Source organism: Parasteatoda tepidariorum, chromosome 11 (genome assembly GCF_982258835.1).
Source record: "Parasteatoda tepidariorum strain Cologne lab strain chromosome 11, Ptep-v5.0, whole genome shotgun sequence".
In the NCBI taxonomy this organism is placed as follows: Eukaryota; Metazoa; Arthropoda; class Arachnida; order Araneae; family Theridiidae; genus Parasteatoda; species Parasteatoda tepidariorum.
Genome location: NC_141765.1, coordinates 47,558,619 through 47,583,541, shown reverse-complemented (window position 1 = coordinate 47,583,541; position 24,923 = coordinate 47,558,619). Strand labels below are relative to the sequence as shown.

The window sequence follows — 24,923 nt, the reverse complement described above, 5'->3', positions numbered from 1 at the left end:
GTCTTAAAAATGGCCAGATTTTGAGTGTTTGAAACATATGAACTGTATTTATATATTTTTAAAGAACCTGAACCTTATTTATATATTTTTAAAGCGAATGAAGTTTCTAATCAGGTAAGGTCTTACCACTCCAGTTTCTTGGGGTTATTTATTTGATATCTTATTGAATATTAGTTCATTTTGCTTCATTTCTTTAAAGCTGAGGAATTTCCCCCTGAGCTTGAATAACCTACTTCAATTTTTTAATCCTACTGCTTGAGGATTTACAAAGGTGGGTGGTTGGTATGTTACTGTCATAGACACAACTTTAATTTTAAAAAGAAATTCTTCACGGCTTTTTAAACTTCAGTTAGCTGCTTATATTTCAGCTAGTCTATTTTCAAAAAAAAGAAAGAATTTTTGCTTGATGAGAATAACATTCTTCACAAGTTATGGAGTTTTAATACACGCGTATTCAAAGTTATCAGGAAGTTTAACAAAGATGCCGCCATTTAAATTGAAAAAAACTCACCAAATTCATCAGGAATATTAAGTATTCTAACATAAGTAATGCATAGTTTGCTTAAACTTACATTAGAAGTTACATCCAGCACCTTGGTGAGCGTGACCAAAATTTCTTTATTGAATTTGATTAAAAGTTTTATTTTTGCTTCCTTTCTGAAGTCTCCTTAGCTTTTAGAGCACCAGTAACTCTACTTAAATATGGAGTTAGTGTATTTAGAGCATAAAGGGGTACATTAAATTTCATCGTATTTTAATACTTTGCTTACAGTGGCACTTATACAGGGCAAGGCTTTATCAAATGCTTCCTTTAATAGTTACCAAAAGAAGTATCTTTTATTAAAAGAACTATAATTACTTTTTTGAAGTTGAAATTCCTTTTAACTGAAACTTTTTAATTATTAAAACTTTTTGCTGTTAACTCATTCTCTATCGATTATTAAAAGGCTTACGTGGTATGCAACAAAATATGTTTTTTTTTCCTGATTTCTTTGAATTCGAAAATTTCATCAAAAAGAGAGAGAATTTTAAAAACTTTGATCATTTTACACAAAATTTATAATCAGTTTTAAAGAAATATAGGTATTAATTTTATGTGTAAATCTGTTGCAATTTTCAGTGAATATTATGAACAAATTTTTAAAACACGTATATTATTCTATACTGAAAATAAATGACCAAGCAGAATTTATTAAATAAATTATATAAGTTACTTTAAACCAAGATTACTTCCTTTAAAGTTGTATATTTCGTTTTCTTTCTCAGGTTAACAGTTCATTATTTTCTTTTTTCTCTGTCTCTGAAATAAAATTGGGTTTGCTTCCTTGCGGGTATAGCAATATATTTTTATTACAATGGGATAAACTGCTGACTCGTCTAACATACTTGATAATCGACTTTGTGACTTTTAGTTATCGAAAATCTAAAACTTTTTTTCTGCCGAAGGAATGTTATTTCCATATAATTAATTCAAGTTAAAAACGCTCCTCTGAAAAAGCTAATTTACTGAAAGTTTTAAATTCATTCGATATTTCTTTAAAAAAATCTTGCTATAGAGTAGTTTTGCCTATTTGTAGAATTTTTGAAAAAAAAAATTCATTTCATTTAACTCGCATCAGTATGATAACTACAGTGGTCATTGCTATTTCATAGTTGTTCCAAACAAATGATAAAAAATGAATACAGAAAACACAGCTTTGCTGTTTTTTTGTTTTCACTGATATATTTCAAAATCTTTGTATACAGAAATTGGATGCTTAAAAGAATATGAGTAATACTTTGCATTGAGACAAAAGTGACAAGTATATCACATGTTTAAATTAAAAAGAAACATTAAAATTTCTGTTTAATATGAAATTCTGTTTTTATATTGCTAATTATTATGTAAAACAAAACGAACTGGGAGCCCAACAGGAATATTTGCTTTACCGAAGATTTTCGAATAAATATCCAGGTATATATTCCTCATAATAACCAGTAAATTACATACTGATTTATTACTATATCTTTATGTACTTAAATTTGATGTTCTAAATAATATGAGAATTACTTTGCCTTGAGACAAAAGTAACAAGTATATCAGATGCTTAAATTAAAAAGAAACGTTAAAATTTCTGTTAAATGTAAAATTATGCTTTTATTTTACCAACTATCAGTTAAAATAAAACAAAATTGGAGATCAACAGGAAAATTTACTTTACCACAAATTTCCCTATATATATTCAGATATATATTCCATATAATAACCAGTCAATTCTGTACTGTTATATTGCAAAATCTTCATATACTGAAATTCGATGCTTAAAGCAAAATGAGAAATACTTCGCTTGCTTTCCGATATTTGCTTTTCCATCTATATTTCCAGAATATATAATTAAATATCTACATTTATTGCTTAAAAATCCTACTTTTTGTTCGTCTGATATTTTGTAATTTTATGTTCTTAGAGCTAATTTTCATGATTTTATTTTCAAACTTAAAAAACTTTTCTTCCTATTCTTTCTTAAAATTAAGAATTTTTGTAAACAGAATAAACTATCTATCAAATATAAAATATATTAACTATATCAACAGCATATATCAAATACCAATTGCAAAACTTAAAATTATCCTAAGGCAGAATTTAATTCTATCTAATAAATAAACAAATAAGATGTATCGAGAATCCTAAAAACAGGTAAACTTTCTTCAATTGGTAAAGAAGCAAAACGTTGACCATATTCCTTAAATTGATTACTTTTTTAGTAGTCCAACATATCTAACAGGAAACTTAATTTTATTAGATATACTTTACTTTGAGAAAATGTAATTTTTCGGATGTTTTTCTTTCTTAAAAACTTTTATTAAAAAAAATCAAGAAGAGAAAAATAATAAGTTTAGAAACAAAAAAAAAGCTAAAAGTTCATTCTAAGATGAGAACTTAACTTGAAAAAGAATTCTCTTGTCTACATGGCTTCAATCTAGACGGCGATCGATTCAAGCATTTTTCTCCTTCTTCTTGCTTGAAGACAAATAAGCTCAGGAAAAATTACAATGCCCATCTCATTAATAATTCAAAAGAAATAAAATCTGATCTTTCGAAGAACAAAAATATTAACGAAAGACAAAGGAATATTTGTAAATCACAGCATTTTTGAGAGTGTTTTTGAATCCCAATTGAAACACAATCATTATTTAAGAAAAGTTTGTTACACAATTTTGATTAGATTCTAATAAAAAAGCACTGTAAATGGTAAAGCCAATTTAAATTAGAAAAAGATAATGAAACAGAAATTACTAAAAATAATGAATTGTGTCAGATGAATTTTACGGTAATGAATTGTGAAAAATAGTTTAAAAGCATTATACTTTTAGATTTTCTTTTTCTGATTGCCTTGTATGTAATAAAGTGAATTAAAGAAAAATTTATATTTTCCTACGATCCCTTGATATTTTATTCAAACAAAATAAGAGGTATTCTTATTAATTATTTTTACAATTTTTTATGAGCATTTTAATGTGTCTGTTTGATGATTTAGAGGCGCATTTATTTATCACAAAGCCTTCTCAAATCTTTAAGCAGTCAAAATTTGGAGAGAAATTAATTTGGACTTACTTTAAGACAGTTTAAAGCGTATGTATGTTTTAAATGCTATTTGGAATTGATACAATGGCGTACAAAAGTTCTTAATCAGTTTATTTTTGCAACTTCTTTCAGCTTTGAGCTGTTAATACAAATAAATTTAAAATATCCCTAAATCTTTTAAAAGATGCACATAAAAACCGTATTGCTTTAAAAGCATAAGGCTCTTTTGAAAGATAAGTAATTTTTATTTTAATCTATTTATAATAACAATTACTGTCTGAAGAATTTTTCACTCCACTGTACAAATACGGAGTTAAAGTGTGATGAAACTTCTACTATTTTTTTCAGATGCTTGCTAATACCAAATCTTTCATGATAAAACCTAAAACTTGATATTTACTATATTATTTACAATGAAAGGCGCTAATGCGCAAGAGTGACATGAATGCTAGGTCAATTAAAAAATGTCAAATTTTTAAGACAGCGTTATGCAACAACAGTTTTCAATTGAGTTAAAGAAATTGGCGACCAAAACATTTAATTAGTTACTACAATCCTAGGAGAATGCGATACTAGTTGTGAAACATTTTTGATTTGCAGAATGTGCAAAGCACTTCATATAAAGCTTTAAAGAGGTCTTCATTCGTTTCAAACGTTTTGAGCATTGACTACTGACTGAAACACCTTTTATTTTATTTTAGAGGTTCAACTGTTTGATTTACATCGCAAATTAAAGACGGTTAATTTAATGATTTCAGTGGACAAATGTAGATGACAAGTTACTTCTATGGATTCTTGCAGACTGCTTTGTATCAAATAGGCTTCAGGGGTTACATAAGCTACTTTTGTGAAAAATATTTGGTGGCATTCGTTACGCATGGCAGAAAACAATAATGACTTTAAAAACATAGAATAAAAACAAAATTAAAATGTAATCAATGAAGTAAACCAACTACGAATGTATTCTTAAGTCTAAAAATGTTTATTAGGAGTTCAACTTAGAGATACGAGATTAGTGCTTAAAGTTATGAGAACTATAAATTTATAATAAAATTATCTAAAATATGAGCAGAGTTTTAAAATACATATTGTATTGAAATAAGGGATTCAAAACTTCACTAAATTATGAAATTGATAACATGAAAAACAAATTTGAAATCAAAAAAATATTGCCGAAAATTATGGGTTCTGAAATTGAACGAGCTAAAAGAATGAACTAAAAATAGCAAAAAAAGATGGTTTTATTTACCTCATCGGTTTAAGCAGTCCAGGATCACATGACTAAAGTAATGCTGAGAAATTATGAATAAATTATTTAATTTATCAATGAAAAAAATAATCAAAGAAATTGTTCATGAATTAATTAAATAATTAAATTAATTAAAAAATGGAAATACCGATTGAAAGTGAACCAATTTAAATAGCAATTTGTGTTCCTTTTAATGTAGGATGTAATGAATCAATTTTATCAAGATTTTTAAAACGTGAAGAACTAAAAATAGTATCTCCAAAATATACCACGGTTGGCAATTTTTGTGTTATTTTAAGAAATATTTTTTTCCAAATTTGATTGCAATAATCTTTTCGCTTAAAAGTTTTGTTTTTAAATATTTTTTAAAAGACCTTTGGTAAAAACGATCTGATGAGCTTGATCTAATGCTGCAAAGTCTATCAAAATGAAATGTTTTCCGCTTAATTTAAGCTTTTAATGTCCAGCTACGATATGCGTCTGCATAAGAGAAGCACTTGCAGAGAAAAATAGTATTAAATAGATTTTTCTAATTGATATTTCGTAAACCAAATGGATATTTCTTTTGGTTACATCGTCCTTCAGTTTTACAAAAGCTCTGAACTTTAACTTCAGATTCAATTACAAATAGTTATATCATTAATATATATATATATATATATATATATATATATATATATATATATATATATATATATATATATATATATATATATATATATATATATATCACAATCTTAAGATTTAAACATTTTTGTTGCTACTCATTATCACTTTCTTTCTTTTGAGAAAAAAACTGTTTTTTCAAAAGTATGCTGCTCGGTAAAAATTTACTTTACGTAAAAAAGTATCGGCATCCTGAGTTCTGGTACTTTAAACAGTAATTCGATCCGGAATTTTTTACAGTGTAGGCACAAATGAGTTAATTGATCTTAGATTTTAATGCTTAATATCAACAAATTAAAATATACTCGGACTAGTAAAAGGTATGTTTTGATTTTTCTACAAGTTTATTATTGATTTTCGTTCTTATTTCTATGCTAACTTTCAATATATCTTCGATTTTAAATTCTTGTATAATAAAAAAATTTTGCTTCTTTAAATTATTATTTTCATTTTTTTTTTTAAAAAGAAGTCTGATTTCACGTAGTTAATGATCTTTCTGAATTTGCATAATGGTACATGAAAGAATCAATCATAGTACCTGGAACTTCCAACTGAATAAGTTTCTTTTTGAGGGAATGATTAATTAAATGACAGAAAACTGTGCTGAGATATAGAAGGGTTTCATTTCACGATGTTTGTATAGAACTCTCAAAGTCATTTTTTAAAAAAAACTTTATTTATTAAAATGATTAAAAACAATCAATTCTGGAAAATTCTGGGCAAACGACTGTTCTCTATGGTGATGACATTTCTGACTAAGAGAAAAAAAAATGATTTACGTAACAATAAGTCAAATATTCAAGGTATTTAAGACCATTAAATTAGCGATATTTCTGCTCCTTGAATAATGGTTAACTGGAAATTCTGGTTGTCAAAATTATAGTTCTTAGTTCCCTAGATTCAGTAAAAAATATTAAATTGAAATTTAAACTTATAGTAAATGATTTTAATAAATGATTTTCATTCTACGCTCTAACCTATCATTATAAAATAGCCTAATTTTATCACTTTTTATAAGACTATATTTCATTGTTAATTTAACAAAAATCATCACCAAAGTGGTTCTGTAAAAATTACTGAGATTTTTGGCATTTCCATAGAGCCAGAATCACGTTAATATTTCATATTCCTGTAAATTTGACCATACCTGTTTATCAGGGCAAACTGCTAAGCTTATTATTTATGGAAATTAAAATAATTCTAATCAAAATTTTTGTAAGATTATGTTTACCTAAATTTTGTCTTCAGATATTTTCTATTTTACAGATTTATATATTTAAATTTTATTTATATTTTATTTTTTTATTTCTCCTAAAATACTTTTCCCCTGAAGAAATTTTTTCTTTTCCTTTACACAATATATCTCACATACCATCCATCAAAAACCTAGTAGCTGGACTTGATTTGAATATAAATTATTCAGAGATGAAAAAAAGAAGAATTATTATGATATTTCATTTCTTTTAAAACTTCGTTCTCGCAAGAAAAAAATATAATTGTTGAGTTTTGTAGTTCAAAAATTTGTTACTTTAAAAGACGAAAGGAAGAAGATGGCTAAAATTACGTAGCAAAAAGTTTTAAATTTTTGTTTGAATTCATTATGAGATCTAACTCGTTCTATCGGTCACAATAATATTAAGAAAAATTATTCTATTGAATATTAAATATATTGAATTGCTTTAGAAATACCTATTCTTATAGAGTTAATGAAGGACTCGATGTAGATGAACAATTAGAAATTATAATTTCAAATAGTATTTTTATTTTTGTACATAAATAAAATTATTTTTATGTATTTACATGTAATACAAAATTTTTAGGTGTAGATACATTGTTACAAAATATTATTTTATAAATATATATTAATATATTTCATGTAGTGTGTGAGGAACAAAATTACGGAATGGCCCTGTTACAGGTTCGAATATCGGATATTGCAACTTGTATTTTTTTCTCTTATTTTATTTTATTTACCATAGAGATCAAGTAAATTACTTTTATTTGAAAACAGATTAAGCTTAAGCTTTTCTTCTATGCAAAGCAAATGAGGGTTCGATTCAATTCAAAACGCCGCCTTTAGAGTTGGTTTAGAATTGGAAACATTCAATGTGTGCATCAGTTTACCATCTGTTAAGAACTAAAATAAAACATTGTTTACAATACTTAACGAAGGTATTTTTTAATTAGTGCTTTGATTCGTGATTTTCTTTGAGTTTCAAAGTGTCTCACACTTAAAAAATTTTATTGACCTTATATATTTTAATGTTTGAAATCCACTATGCGAGTTGAGTTGGCAGTTCATCAAATATAACCTATTAAAATAAAAATTGTTTTTGTTCATCATTAATATCCCTGTCTTTGTTCCGGTACAATATCATTCACCTCTCATTAAAGTAGAAAAAATTAAGAATTTATAAAAAAAAATAATGTAATTCCAATTTAATAAATTAATTCAGTAATTAATAATCCAACACTGTTAAAAATAGTAGATAAAAATTTCGCCGAAACACTGGTAAATGCAAAAACTTGCATCCAGCTCCATATTGAAATCACCATTAATTATCGTCCAATTAAAAAGTAGTGAGCTCAACTCATTCATGGTTTTCCTAACGAAACTACAACCATGTAAATGGCTGCTAGCCAGCGAGGTCTAATTAAGGATTCCGTTTTTTTTAATTAGTTATTTATTTATTCTAGGCGTAATTATCAAGATTTTTCAGAATTTTAAAAGCATCAAATAGCAAGATTTAGAATTTTTTTAAATCAAATTGGTTGAATCAAATAATTATTTACAAGCAAACACCTTTTTAATAAGAAAATAAACAAGAAAGCATCTTATATTAACATCATTTATCATTTCTGTAACGGAGCACCTGCTGATCGGTGATAGATGTTTGTTTAAAAGAAACTTTCACAATTAGTTTAACTTTTATCCATAAAAAATATCTTGTAAACAAACATACAACAAAGGTTAGATATTTCCACATAAGCTTAAATTAAAGAAAAGCCTGAGACTCCTTTTGGAGTTGCTTAGTGGTTAAAATCACAAAGTTATCGTTGTGAGTGACTAAAGTTCGATCCCCAGTCGCTGCTTGTAGCAATTTTTTCGGCAACTTTTTACCCAAAACTTGGTTTAAGGACTCACTAAAAAATTCATCTGAGAAATGAATAATATTAACTGTAGTTCAAGGATTAACTACAACAATAGTATTTCTAAGGGCCCCACTACATTGGTATAATTTTGCGTCATATAACTTATTTTATTGGTTGCAGATAAATTGGCTCCCATCATTTTGTAAAACTTTGAATGTTATTATTAGACACGTGCAAATATCCTTATTAAAAACGATTAATTACATCTTCAGTGCGTTCCCCAAAACGAAAAGATGCTTGTTGACAAAAATTGTCCAAATCTTCTGTGTTCAACTGATGTCACTACATTTATGACCAACCCGAGCCTTGAATAAATGAGAATTCTTAATACTTTGATCAGTTTAAATATTGCATGCATGATTTTCTTATTTAAAACAAAAATGAGACCATTAAATTTTATGAATTATTAGAAATTAATAGTTTCAAGAATAGTTGCATTTAAGACATATTGGTTTTAAGTACATATTTTTACTTATTTTATCATTATTTTATGTGGCATGTTTTATGACATCTAAAACTTCCATTGATTATACTCATAAAATATCCAATTACTTTGTGAGGGAATATAATACTCCTTTTAGTACTCAGCAAGAATATGTTTTTGCTGATCTTGTAATTGGTGCACATAAAGAGTCTTTCCGAATTTAATGTTATGAATAATTGTTTATAAAAAGAAAACTAGATTTTTAGACTTTATTAAAAAGGATGAAATATTAAATGTTGTGATCAAATTTGGTGATTTCCAAAAGGATATTTTGGTCAGACTTTTCCAAATTTTCTTCCAAATTTTTGAAACATATTGCTTTAATTGCAATCACTGCTTCAATATAACTTGTGAAATAAACGTAATTAAATCATACCAATTGAACTTTATGTCGATTATATCAATTTAATTTCATACAATTTAATATAAATCATATCAATTTTATTTCATACCAATAATTTCAATCTAATTTATACAATCTAAGCAATCAGATTTCATATCAACCATATCAAGCTAATCATATTTATGTTAATTCATACCGATTATATTAATTTGATTTCATACTGATTATATCAATTTGATTTCATACCAATCAATTAAATTTCAATACCAATTTGTTTTTTTAAATGAAATATTATATTTTGTTATTTTATGCACCAAATTAATATTAAAGCGAGCTCTAAGTTCACTTTTCAATTTTTCTAATTTTGACTCAAAACGTGCTAACACTTTCCAAATGCAATGAAAGTGTTTTAGAAAGAATTCTTTTGACAGAGTTACTGTACAACTTCTGCTAACAATCTTATTTTTTTATCTTTCTTATCCTTAGGTTTTTAAAAACCCTTAAATTAAAAAATTACATATACGATATTTTTGCTAAAGAAATAAGAAATCGCACAAACGTTTAATTAAATTATGTTATTTGTTATGAAAAAAATTGTCAATTAATGCAATAAGTAATATTCATATACAATATGCACAATTATAGTTAAATTGTTGAAAAAAATTACTTTAAAAATTAAAGTTAAAATGGACTAAAATAATATTTCCGTTCTGTAATCAAGTATTCTCAATGGATATACATTTTAAATACAGCATTAATTACCTAAGTTAAAGATGCTCATTACACCCAACAATGCAAAATAAATTTCTCACAATCACATGCTTCATAGGAAGTTTTATTTTTTATTTTAATCTGGTTGAAATTTTACTTATGACACTGAGTAAGTTTTACTTTGACTAAAATTGCCTAGGAAGAAGAAGCAAGGAAATTAGGGAAAAAAAATTATAGAAGAAGAGAAAATCGGTATTGGTATTTTCGGTTTTTACAACTAGTGCTGTGGTCGATTTTTTTAACGAAACAACGAGAATTGAAGAAGAATTTCTTTGAAAATATTTTTTTATGTAGAAATGTACTTGTCCATTTGGTTTATTCAATGTTTGTATGTCACTCTTAGTTTGAGTTATAAGATTACTTCAACCAGATAGCTTAACCAGAAAATTAAAAACACAATTAATTGTGATTAAACATTGTTAGAATTATTATCAGACAATTCTTATTAAACATTTTTGTGTGTAAAATTTAGTTGACCATTTTTGCCATGTGCTTGAGCTAGAAAATTAAACACTCGGGCAATTATGATAAAGCATTATTTAAAAAATATTAATACAGAATTTTACTTCGATAAAACATATTTGACGTGGAATAAATCCATTTGGATTTAAGTTTATCGAATTTTTCCTCTCAAATAGCTACTGATTAGAAATACGAAAGTTATATTAGCAACATTCCGCTCATTTAGTGCTCATAAAACATTAAAATTTGGGGTTAAATAACATACAAAGTTGGGGTTAAATAATACTAATGCTTAAATGAATGCAAGAACTTGCTGAGTTTTTTTTTCATCTTCTAAATTGTTTTATTTATTTGCTTATTGTGAAGTTTTCAATAATGTTTTTAAAAACAAATAATTTCCGGAAAAATAATAAATACCTAAAAAAGCTTTGTTAAAAAAAAGTTTCGTAATCATAAATTGATTGTATGTGTAAGCTATATTGTAATTTCTATATTTATCTCATTTTCTCAGAATTTCTCGTCATATTTTTGTTTTTAATTTGGTATATATATATAGTGTTTTTTAAACTTATATGTGCAAAAAGCATGGAAAAATTTTTCTTAGTAAGAAGCAATTTTTTGTACTCATATAGAAAATATTTGAAAAATCAGGATAGTTTCTGGTGAAGTAGAGAAACGTGAAAAATTATTTTACAAATTAAAAAAGGCAAACTATTTTGGAGTAATAAAAGCATAAACGATGGTCTGATGATAGATAATGTTTGCAAAGATTGTTTATCACTCCATTAAACCTTTCACGTCATTAAAAACAGGTTGAAAATGACATCGATTTAATAATTCCTCCTTGAAAAGCCGCAGTTGAAATAAATGATCCGTAAAACTTTTTACGACTTTAAAAATCGCTTTTAATAATCATTACCAAAAAGAATAAAAAATTATTAATTGAGGGAAATTATTATAACCTCTTGCTTTTGTTTTATTTATAAAGAGCAATACAGAATTGTTTAAAATATTCCATTCATTTCTTTTATCACAGTTGAGTCTTTTCCTAAAAACTTTATTCCATTCCTTTTTACAGCCAATAAGTTTTTTTGTTAGCTTAATGAAATATTTCTCTAAAAAACTATAATTAGTTATATTTCAGTTACTTATTTCATCTAACACGCACTATTTCGAAAATTCTGATGCATTAGGTACGCATAATATCTGAAATTATAGTATCAGTAACATGTAACAGAGAGGAAAAGGGACAGTGATCTTTAAAACTTATATATATATATATATATATATATATATATATATATATATATATATATATATATATATATATATATATATATATATATATATATATATATATAATGTTTCTTAATTGATAAATGTTTCTATAAAAAACGAGAATTTTTTTTAACCTTATAAAGCTGTATTTGATTTCAAATTAATAGTGATTAATGGAGGCAGATTGAGACAATTCTATGCATGTCATTATTTAGATTACTCCCATTACTCTGAATCACAAACTTCTTCCATTTCAATGGTCCGAACAACTAAGTCCATGACGTGCACAGTAACAAGTTGTTTTCTCCGACGAATCTAGCTACAATTTTTAGTACAATAATGGAAGATTACGCGTCAGACGTTGGAGAGACGAACGTCTGCTCCTACAGTGTATTACCCAGCATCCTACAGCACAAGCGCCTGGAATTATAGTATAGGGAGCTATTAGGCATAAATGTTTATCCCATCTAGTGAAAATTGCGGGTAGCCTCTATAGCGATCACTACATAACAAAAATTGTGGAGCCAGAGGTCCTTCCCATTCTTCGATGCGTACTGGGTATTGTATTATAGCAGGATAATGCCCGTGCACATGTTTTCAAGACTACACAAGCCTTCTTCAGTGCGCAGTAGGTATCACTTCTTCCATGGTCCGCTGACTCCCCAGATATGTCACCCATTAAGTATGTCTAGGATTTCTTCATTCTGTGACTCGCTCGTAGAGCAGGTGGAGCACACCGTAATACGGAACTTTGGCATCAAGTTGAAGCCATTGGAATGCGATTCCCCAAGATTATATTCAGAACCTGTTTGATTCAATGCCACAACGTGTGCAGGCTCTTATTGCTCAGCGCGGCGGGCACGCCTAATACTTTTTTCCGATGTTCTTTTTTCTTTGTCTTGTAAATTTGTTTGCTCATTTTCACCAAAATCAGTAATATGTGGAATAAGAGCAGCGATGGCTCAGGGGATAGAGCGTTTGCCTTCCTATGAGGTGAACCAGGTTCGAATCCCAGTCGATACGAATTCCGCATCCGGTTTGCACAGACCACAGTGCTGACGTGAAATATCCTCAGTGGTAGACGGATCATGGGTTAGAGTCCCCTTTCCGTCAAGCTAACCATAGGAAGTTCTCGTGGTCTTCCTCTCCATGTAACGCAAAGGCGGATTAGCTCCATCAAAAAGTCCTCCACGAAGGCAAATTTCTCCCAATACTCGATCCAGGAGTTCCCTTGTCTTCTGGATTGGGCTCAAGATTACAAGGCTACGGAGTTGAATATTAGTAGCCGTAAACCCATAAAATTGGGTCAGCTGTTCAACGTCGGTTTTAAAATTATATAATATAAAATAAAATATGTAGGATAAGTTTCCTCAATTTCTGAAAATTCCTTCATAGTGTTGCATTTTTCACAAGCATTAGTGCATTTTAAGAACCATCTTATAAAGAATAGTTATTTTTTCTTCATGTTTTTGACTAAAGAAAGGTCCACTGAACAAAAAGCGTCCTTATTTCTTAAATTGAGTAAAAGAATTTTTTTTCTGAAGAAAGATTGTTTCCCCTCTTTCATAAAGATGAAAAATTATGTCGCTTTATCCATTAAACTCCAAGGTTTTGGTATCATACCAATTGTGTGGAAAGAAGCATTCTGTTCTGGTTACAAATTTATATATTTTAACTTGCGTGATTATTGTATACGTCATTCAATAGTTAATTTTTGAACAATTCAAAATGTGTACTTCATTCTAACCTTTTAAATGAAGAGTAATTATTTTACAAATAATTATCAGTGTTGATGTCTTAGGCCTTTTCCTCCCGATATAATGATATATATATAAATTTAACTATATATATATTAAAGTTAATGTCAATATAATGATGTAAATTTAACTTTATTTGTTTTGGCTGCTTGTCGTCTTAGGATGATCTGAGCTCTATTACAACCTTTATACTGCAAGACTAGACATTTTTTTATATCTGTTTTCTTTTAGAATACAATATAATGCTTCGTTTTCAAAATACATTAATTATTGAATAAAAATATTTTAAAAATTTGCTAAAGTAGTCGATCCCGTTGCGTAAATGTAATTGTATTCAATTTTTTTAATTAATTACATTTAGACTTATTCGAATGTATATTTATATCGCATTCAAATTTTTTTAAATAATTACATTTACGCTTATTCTGATGTATTTACTGTGCATCTCTGAATGATGTTCAGAGGTGTATTATCACACTCAATTTACTTTTTTCCACTTCAAGAACAACTCTAGTATAACTAAATGTTTTAATAAAATGAATATAATAATTTAAAACTGCAACTTTCAGTTTCCATTTAATAAGTAAAATAATTGGGGTAAATTACATTCAGTTGTAAACTCAACTTGAAATTATGAAGAGCATTAAGATAACTTTATATAAGTTTATGCTATAAAAGAATCGAAGAAAGTAAGTACTTACTTTACCATAATAGAAATTAATGTTTATTGTTTATTCAAATGTTGATTGCTATTTTTGTTTATTTCAGAATTTGAAAAATCAAATTATGACAACAAATTTGTGGGTTGAACAGGTATGTATAAAAAATATATTTATCATAAATATACATCTCAAATAAGTGCATAAACGATAAACATGTGTTAATTTATAGTATTGGCATGATTATAAACTTACTTGGGAACCCCGAGAATATGGAGGTGTTGATATGCTTCATGTCCCTTCTGATCACATATGGAGACCAGATATTGTACTGTATAATAAGTAAGTTTACACAAATATTATTTATTACTTGTATTCATTTTATAACCTTTAGCACATCTATTTTACATTTATTTCCTTATTTAATATAATTTTAAATATTGATTGAGTTCTGCTCCAGAGTTTTTGCACTTGGCCAAGCTCACCATCCATTTGTCTTGCGAATTAAGGGAGGAATGAGCGCCTTTCCTTTGGCAAAAGAACACCACTAGGGTAAAAGTGTGACTTATTTCAGAATCCCCGAATGGGAAAAAGTTTGGTAAATGCGACAAAATTTGGTAATTTCATCGTGATACCTTAGAGTATGACTTAAGAACAATTTATTTGGTTCAATTTACTTTTTTTTTTTTTTTTTTTTTTTTTACTAAATGTGCTGTAAAAATAACTATAATTTTAAAAACCAGAATTTCCAGTAAACCGTTGCCATATAAACAGAAAAATTACCAAATAAAAGGTAAAATAGCATATGTTTTGGTTCTTAATAACAGAATAATGTTCTTTTTTTGTCGAAAAATATCATAACCATACAGTACTGTAATTTTACCTGAACTCCTTTTCTCCGTGTGTTGAAGATTATAAAAAAATTCATGAATGTTCATTTCTGATTACTGAAATCTAATTTTGATGCTTATTAATTGCAATGAAGTTTTATCTGATGATCAAAATTGAGTTGTATATCTTCGATGATAAAACAGGTCACTATCGCTATTAGTTGTATGGTTTAAAAAACTGAATCAAACTTCATTTTCAATTGTACGTTTGCATTTGGTTATAAGCTTTCACTATTTTGATGCTATGAGGAAATATGTCCCTTTGCCGCACTAATTAATTTTTTAGATATAGAAACTTTTGCCAAATTTCTTTCAAAATGTAACCAACAGTTTGAAACAGTTTTCTAGCTGGTGAAACAAATAACATTTTAAGCACACAACAAATACATATTTATAAGTATAACAACAAGTAATTATTTTTTAAATTAAATATAAAAATAACAGTAAACATTATTTTAATAATTTATGGTAATTTATTCTCTGGTAAGTTTTCAAACAAGGTTGAAAAATACATCCAGATTTAAATGGTACTATTTCTAATGACACGTAGCACAAGCCAAGCTCATCAGACATTAGCTTTGCAAATTAAAAGGTAGCTGGTTCAAGTCTCCCTAAATAGGTAGTGGGTTTGAAAATTAGTTTAATTCGTGTTCTGATAAAAAATTAGTGAGTTCGAGCATTTGGAAAATGATAGTGGGTACGAGAACTGGTTAAATGATAGCAAGTTCGATTCTTTCTCAAATGATATTGGGTACAAAAACTGGTTATAATAGGCTTGAGTACCGACAAAAAGGTAGTGAGTTTAAGTTCTGATTAAATGATAGTGGGAACAAGTGCTGATTAAGGGATAACGGGTTCGATTCTTGCTTCAATGATAGCTGGTTTGAGTACTGATTAATTGATGATGAGCCCAAGTACCGATTAATTGGTAGCGGGGTCGAGATCCATGAAAAAGGTCGAAAACTGGCCAAACCATAGTTGATTCCAGAACTTCCAATGAAAAAGTAATAATATTTTTGATATAATTTATAACAATTTTTAATTAACTAAATAACCAAGGCTAAAAAGCAAATAGAAGCATTTATAAATTTATAGAAAGGGATAAGAATAAATTTATTCGTTGCGCAAGCATCACAAGTTCAATATCAGATAAATAGAAAATTCATTTGAAGGAAGCAACCATTAAAAGTTTATTATTTTTCTTTGCGAAGGGAAAGTGTAGACTTAGGGCGGGTAGGTAGCGGTGGTGGATGGAAAGCACTCTCTTCATTTGGGATTGATGGACGGCTTCTTTTAGTTCAAACAGTGGATCTAACCTTTGCAAGGTACATTTACCACGGGAAGATCATTTCATCTGCTCATAGAAGCAAACGAAGAGTTCGAGTACCGGCGAAAAGATAGTGTTTTAGATTCTTGCTCTAATCATAGTGAATACAAAAACTGGTCATAATAGATTCGAGTACCGTTAAAAAGGTAGTGGATTCGAGTACAGATTAAATGAAAATGAGTCCAAGTACAGATTAAAACGTAGAGGGTTTAAGTTCCGCTAAAAAAAAGTGGGTTCGAAATTTGGTCTAAGGTTCGAGAACGGATAAGAAGTTAGTCGGATCATGTATTAATTTTATTGATAGTGGGTTCCAGCATTCATTAAACGATAGAGTTTACGATTCTTGCTCAAATTATAGTGGGTTTTGAAGCAGATTATAATAGGTTCGAGTACCGTCAAAAGGAAGTAAGTTCAATACTTGCTCAAATGAAAGCGGGATTGAATACTGATAAAATGATAGTGGGACTAGGTACCGATAAAAAGGGAGTGGGTTATACTGATTGAAAGATCGCAGGTCCAAGTAAGAATGGAAAGGAAGTAGGTTAGGGGTTGGTGGACGGCTTTTTTCACTTCAAACAGGGGATCTGACTTTTACAAGCTGCTCATCATCATGCGATGATTTTTTTAGCTGGTCATGGAAGCAAGGGAAGAGTTCGAGTACCGACGAAAAGAGTGTGTTCAATTCTTACTCCAATCATTGTGAGTACGAATACTGGTCATAATAGGTTCGAGTGCCGATAAAGTGGTACTGGATTCGAATACTGATTAAATGATAGCATTTTCGATTCTTGCTGATATGATAATGGGTTGGAGTGCTGATTAAATGAGAGTGAGTCCAAGTACCGATTAAGGCAGGAATGAGCATTTTTCGTTTGACAAAAGAGCACCGTTAGGATGACAGTGTGACTTAGCTCAGACTCCCCCGGAAATAGAGCAGCGCCACTTATTCGTGAGGCCACTTCCACAATTCCGAAAAGACCTGAAAGGGAAAGAAATTGTATCCAAATCCCTGCACACTTGGTACTGCTAAGCGACCAAATACAGGACTTCCGATTCCACAGATTTTACCACCCGCTCGTATGCACTAGGTGGGTCTTAGCGGCTTCGAGGACCAAACCGGATTTGAGGATTTTGCAGACGAATTTCGATGCTCTAACCACTGGGCTACCACAGCCAAATTAAAATAGCCATTACCAAACGAAGGTTGTTGTTGTAGTTGTAGTTCATTTACGTCGCACTGGAGCTGCACAATGGGCTATTGGTGACGGTCTGGGAAACATCCCTGAGGATGATCCGAAGACATGCCATCATAATTTTGATCCTCTGCGGTGGGGATGGCACCCCCGCTTCGGTAGTCCGACGACCTGCACGCGAAGTCGAGCACTTTACGGTAGCACAGTTTAACGAGGACCAATACCGCACACCCTCGGTCCCTACGCAGACTGATCCAAGTGGTCACCCACACACTGACCGCAGTCAGTGATGCTTGACTTCGGTTATCTGGTTGGAACCTTGTCTTAACGATCAGTCCACTGCGGGACACCAAAAGAAGGAAACCTGTTTTGTTGATTATCTAATTAAAGTTCAGTTTTACTATTTTAACTCTTAAATGCATAGTGGTATAAATATGCATCACCGTCTGGTTTGAAACATCATATCGCTTTATGTAGCAACCTTCGCATAGTGCCTTTTATTCATTTTAATTTAACACGAACCATTTTATCGTTTCCAAAAGTAGTAGCAGTAGCTTATTTACGCCGCAAAAGAGTTGCACAATGGGTTATTGGCGATGGTCTGGGTAACATCCCTGAGGATGATTCGAGGAAATACCATCACAGTTTGGATGCTCTGCAGAGGGGTAGGCACTACTTTGCTTCAGTAGCTCTACCTCTATATTCTTTGGCTCTACGACCTGCAAGCGAAGTCGAGCACTTTAAGGCGGAACAGTCTAATGAAGACCACTACCGCATGCCCTTGATCCTTTTGCAAGTTGGTCAAAGTGGTCACCCACCCGCATATTGACCACAGTCAGTGATGCTTGACTTCGGTGATTTGTCGGGAAACGTGTCTTAGCGATTAGTCCACTGCGAGACTCGTTTCCGAAAGTATTTATACTGTAAAAAATTGTGGGTTACAGTCACATTTTCGCAGACACAATGGAAAGGCATTTTTCGTTCAATAATGATCCTATTGATGCAAATTCCGATGACATTATCATAAATGCTGTCAATAATTTCTTGAAAAATGACTATCAGTTAACCTCAGATCTAGCCGCTATGGCGAAGATCACCAGTATTATCATCAAAGTTCAGAATAATAAAGCTCCCGGTACTGATAATATGAATAATCTCATGATTAAAAACCTCCCTCCCAACATCATCGAGCAGCTGCTAAACATCATCAATGCTTGCCTGAAACTGAAATATCCCCCCCCCCCCCAAATGGAAACACGCTCAGGTTGTGCTCTTCCCCAAGCAGGGGAAAAATCTGCTAAATCCTGAAAGCTACAGACCTATAGTTTGCTGACCGTATTTTCAAAAACTTTTGAGAAGATAATCCTCAACAGACTAAAGCCCCATCTCAGTTTTATCCCGGATGAACAATTCGGTTTTCAAGGACACCTACCCACCACTAAACAACTAGTGAGAATTATTGAGAATATTAACCAAGGATTCTTCAAAAAAGAAACAACAGCGCTCCTGATGTTGGATGTGGCCAAAGCCTTTGACCGAGTCTGGCATCAGAGCCTCATATACAAGCTCATAAATTTCAATATCCCCAAAAATCTAGTACTACTAATTAATAATTATCTGACAAACAGAGCTTTTCATATAATGATCAATACAGCATTTTCTACCTCTGGATGTATTAGAGCAGGAGTTCCGCAAGGATCAATCCTCGGCCCTGTGCTCTTCCTAATTTATTCAGCAGACTTTCCGAATATTAATAATATGAGAAACATCACCTCAGCCTTCTATGCGGATGATACTGCCCTTATAAGCAGATCCATAAATCCTAAGAAGTCAGTTACTAATCTCAGTAATACCATACCTCATATCGAAGACTGGTGCTCTAAATGGAAGATAGCCATCAACACCACCAAATCTTCACTTCCAATTATTAGAAAATCAAGTAAAAAGAAAGTCATTTATCCAAGTATTACTCTTATCAGTGATACAATACCACTAGTTCGAAAGGCCACCTACCAAGGCGTCACTCTTACTAGTACTTTAAACTGGAATTCCCATATTGATAATATTCTTAGCAAAGTGCAAGGAGCCTATAGAGCTCTGAAACCGATATTAAACTATAACTCAATACTTGCACTCAAAACAAAACGAACACTATACCTCCAATGCATTCGACCGATCATCAGCTACGCAGCCCCTGCATGGAGCACAACCACTGCTACTCAAAAGAAGAAACTGGAGAGTACTCAAAATAAATTTCTCAGATACATCACTGGAGCCCCCAAATCCATGAGAATGAAAGATCTAAGAAGACATTTAAAAATCAACAAAATAGGTGAACACATAGCTGAACTATGTGCGAGTTTCTTCAGAGATGCACTCTCTTGTCATACGTGCAACTACTTTAAAAACTTTGATTTTGAGCTCATTAAAGACAACATAAAATATAGCCCGGCAACCGCCTTTTTCCTATCCCTTGAAGTTCTGTCCCATAAATTTTGTAAAAACTTGTATATATTTTTGCACATTTATTATCATGTATTTTTCCTGTTTCTCTGAGGCTATGTGGCTACTGTGCACCTGAGAAGCTCGGGGGTAATACCTCCAGGGGAGGCGAAACAGTCTGCCGCAAAAACCTCTTCTCTCTCTTAAATTTGTTTGTTTATTCTCGCTACTTCATTTTAATTTTCTCTCAGTAAATGTTACTGAACCCCAACTTCCACCATTCAGTTGCTCTTCAGCGATTTATTATTTATTCCCACTCAGATGAATTAGTTAGAGCTCCTCGCGGGGCTGATGCTAAGGTAACCACCACATATGAGTGAGGGTTACAGTCATCATTTTTGATGTTGAGGTAAACTAAAAATTTTTACAGTGCTTGTAATCGCTTTTTATTTACTTTTTTCTGTTATAGTTTATTTATTTATTTATTCATTTTCTGTTTTTTAATTAACTGACAAAACATATTTTCATGTGCATTAAAATCAACTTATGGCTTTATTTTAAAAACACCTCTTTTAGGAAACGAGCACATTTTAGTAATATATTTGCAATAATTTTTTCACGCAAATGTTATTTTTTCAGTGTTATATAATTTTTTGCTCAATAACTAAGGTCCTTTACTTGAAAAAATGTATTTGTAACCACAACACCAAAAATGGTGACAACTAAACACCAAATTTTTTTACGGTTTATATCTTTAACTGTTTATTTATTTATTTTTTAATTTTCGGCAATTTTCTTTGTATTGGAGTGCTGAATGTAATTTCATTCCCACGGGCGAATTACGATTTATTATTAATAATTATGTTTAAAAACGATGATTTACACAAAAATTAATGTTTGAAATATTATAATATTGTACGCAGTAGATTTGCAAAACTTAACGAGTGAATGTTTTTGATTTAGAAATCTAAATATGTTTTTTTGACAGTTAAACAAAAAATTCATGTTTTTTTAGTAATTTTCCATTCTCTGTTGATTTAAACATTTATCTGTTGATTATTGCATACACATTTTGCTGTTGATTTAAATGAACTAAAATTATTTGTTTATTAAAAATAAAAATTCCTGCCTTAAAATGTTAATACATTCACTTAAAAACAGTACATGTAGAAATTACATTAATGTAATTTAAATACAATGAAAATATAATGAAAATACTATAATGAGAAAAATCTACCATATTGAAAAGTGGAAATAAATTATACTGAAAATCGTCTCTTTGTAAAATGCATTGTAAAATGAACATTGTAAAATGCATTTAAAATAAACTGCTAAAATTTTAGCATTACTCCCTTTCTAGTTTACATTCCTAACTCTGATATTTTTCACATTACTATCACTAACATTTATTTATGTCATTTTCGTCATTGATTATTTGTTTTACTTACAAATTTTTATCTAAATATGCTCCCTTCTATTCGATAACGATAGTTAACAAATTTATCAATTGTTCGACAATAGTCAGTCAAATAATAATTTATATTTCCGAATGTTGTTTTGAGGTTATTACATACATTACATAAGCAAAGCATTTTAACATGCATTATCATATTTGAAATTAATGAAATATTTAATAAAAATGTAAGATCTTTATTTTAGTGTGAAATTCTAATACGTTTGTCTAAACACTGCAATAAATAGCTTAAATTGTTTTGCATTCATACATTATGCTCTCATCTATACTCCATTAAGAAAATGTTTTCCTTTAATAATCATATTCTTAAACGGCTTTTTGTTTTATCCGACTTTCGATCTGTCAATTTTTATCGAGTCATAATTATCTACTTTTTTAAACAATGCAAATGCATAAAAAAGTTTTATTAGTAAAACAGAAATTAGAAAAAAAACTATGGATATTTTAGTAAATTAAAAATATTGTTTTGGTAAAACTTTGAAAGTAATTGCCTCTAGAGTTATTGCCAGATTTACAGGAAAACAATAATTTCAGTCTTTAAATTCAAAGAATCATAATAACTTAAAGATAAAAATGTTATTCAAATTCCATTGGAAAGACTAGTTTTAAAAAGAAAATGAAACATGTATAAATTACCTGAAAGCTTTTGGCATATAGCGTTTTAGTAATAAAAAAATATATTTTTTATACTACCCAGTTGGTTTATTCATGTAACTCATAAAAGTATTAAGTATTAAAAAATGGAGTCATATTCCTCGTGGGGTATGAAATGACGAGTCAGAATCTTTGCCATAAACCTTGAACTGGAATATAAAAAAAACATGAAAACTAAATTTTGTCTGTATAGATAAAGTTCTAGTTTTCTTCTATTATTCACATTCTTCTTACAATATTATTGCTACAAAATATCTTAGATGTTGAAGTTTGTATGGAAAATGCTTCTTTTTCTTTTGAAAATATAACTTGCTGAAAATAATTAGTTTTTTATTAAACAACTCTTAACAAATTTATTGTGGATTTTTCTGTACATAAAATATTAAGCAAATTTTGTTTTTTAAACAATGCTAAGTAGCAGTTTTTTTTTAATTTTCCGGATTTTTCTACTATGCTTCTCAAAATATTCAAGCGGAAGGATACATTTATTTATCAAACAATTATATTTTTATTTGCCATTTAATCACCTTTCGATCTAGAAAAATTAAACAAATGTCATAAAAATTAATTTAGACGATTTAGATGAATTTAGACGAATTAATTTAGACTTTCATTTTTAGACGAAGATCATAGTCTATATTTTCACAAAAAACTATTCCATTATTAACCCATCAGTACAATTTCTACTTAAAGTGATTAAAACATTAACTTAAGTATAACTTACTTTTTATGTAATCATTGTTCGAATTTTTTTAATAAATAAATTACTATTGCTTTATCACTTTGTAACACTTATCCTTAAAAAAATTTCACAATTTTCAATTTTTTCTACCAATTGCTATCAAATTTTTTCAATACGAATAAACAATTTAACAATTCTAAATTTCCCACAGTTATGAAAACCACAAATAAATTTTGAACCTATCATTAAAAGATTACAAAGAAAGTTTTAGATTTTTACCATAAAATAGAATGACTGTGTAACACGTCTGCTTTCAGGTGTCAAACAGCAGATAACAATAGCTATAAAAAATAGAGAATTATTTACCAGTGTTAAGACTAATATTATATTTTGAAATAACTTATCTTTCTGAAATTACTCAGTCGTGTTTATCTACAAAAATTATTTGGATGTGTTTCTTTTACTGTCGGAGCTGAACTTTATTCTGGAGCATATATTATGGACAAGTTAAAGTGAATATGCGCATTACAAGCGCAATAAATGCATCATATTTACAAATAAAGTTGTATTTTCTTATGACATGGTTTTAAGGAAAATGTTATTTTGAATAGTGATTTTTGTGTAAATTTTTAGATATGTTTAGATCCAAGGAAGATTTTTTTATCATGACTCTGAAAACAAAGCTAATGCTTGTTCTGATATGACAAAATCGGGGTAAGAGTTTTAGATAAATGAAACTGCAATAACTGATGATCAAATTCCGGGAATTATAGTTATATTGTTGTTTAGTATTGCAGTAAAAAGTACCTAAGGGGATACTTATAGATATCGATGAGAGTGGGGATGAAGTTTCTGCTTATGCCAAAAAGAAGTATTTAATTGAACTTTGCCTAGTCACCTGATGTTATAAGGCAAAAGAGCAATAAAATAAGATTCCACTATCAAATAAAATTTCCAATAGTTTCATCGATGTTTATCTGAATGTACCTTCATGAATAACAATAGTACAAACTAATGACAACTGAATTGCGATTAATAGCATTTTTATTAATAATTATAATAAATGCAAAATTTTTATATTTTTATTCTTTTTCGTCTCTCCCAAAAATGTTTTTTTTTTCAAATTTTAGACAATAAAAAAAAAATTTTTTGAGATTTCGTTAGCAAAAAGTTTTACTTTGTGCCAAAATAAAGTTTAAGGTGATAAGGCATTAATATTTTGATAGGGTGAGAAATTAGGCTTCTTAAGTCCATCACTCTTTGCTTCAGAAAATACTTTTTTTAAACTTTTTCATCGTTTCAATTTTACCTACCTCTTTAAAAAAAGTCTCTCTCCCTCCCTCTCTCTATGCATATATATATACATATATATATATATATATATATATATATATATATATATATATATATATATATATATATATATATATATATATATATATATATATATATATATATATATATATATATATATATATATATTATATTATATATATATATATATATATATATATATATATATATATATATATATATATATATATATATATATATATATATATATATATATATATATATATATATATATATATATATATATATATATATATATATATATATATATATATATATATATATATATTCTACGTTGCGATCGAATACCCATTAAACTTCTCAGTCACTCCGCTTCATTTTTTTCAATTTTTTTAATCTTTCCGGAAGAAAAAGAGAAAAGGAAACTAGCAAATAAAATTGTTTCAATTTTCCTTCTTTGTTGTTTATAACATAATAATTAAGAAGAAGAATTTTGACGATATATATAAAAAATGACATATACATGGAGACATAAAAATTTGCTAAATACTTTTTAAAAT

At 29.0% G+C, this 24,923-nt stretch overlaps 1 protein-coding gene across 2 annotated transcripts in view; it reads left to right on the top strand.

Moving 5' to 3' along the window:
* LOC107439188 (acetylcholine receptor subunit alpha-like) overlaps positions 1-24,923 on the top strand; it is a 178,131-nt gene that overhangs the window by 132,263 nt on the left and 20,945 nt on the right. For both annotated transcript variants that reach the window (XM_087154400.1, XM_087154401.1), the window contains exons 3-4: positions 14,497-14,541; positions 14,620-14,729. In XM_087154400.1, coding sequence (XP_087010526.1) covers positions 14,497-14,541; positions 14,620-14,729 — 155 coding nt within the window. The remainder of the gene's footprint in view (positions 1-14,496; positions 14,542-14,619; positions 14,730-24,923) is intronic.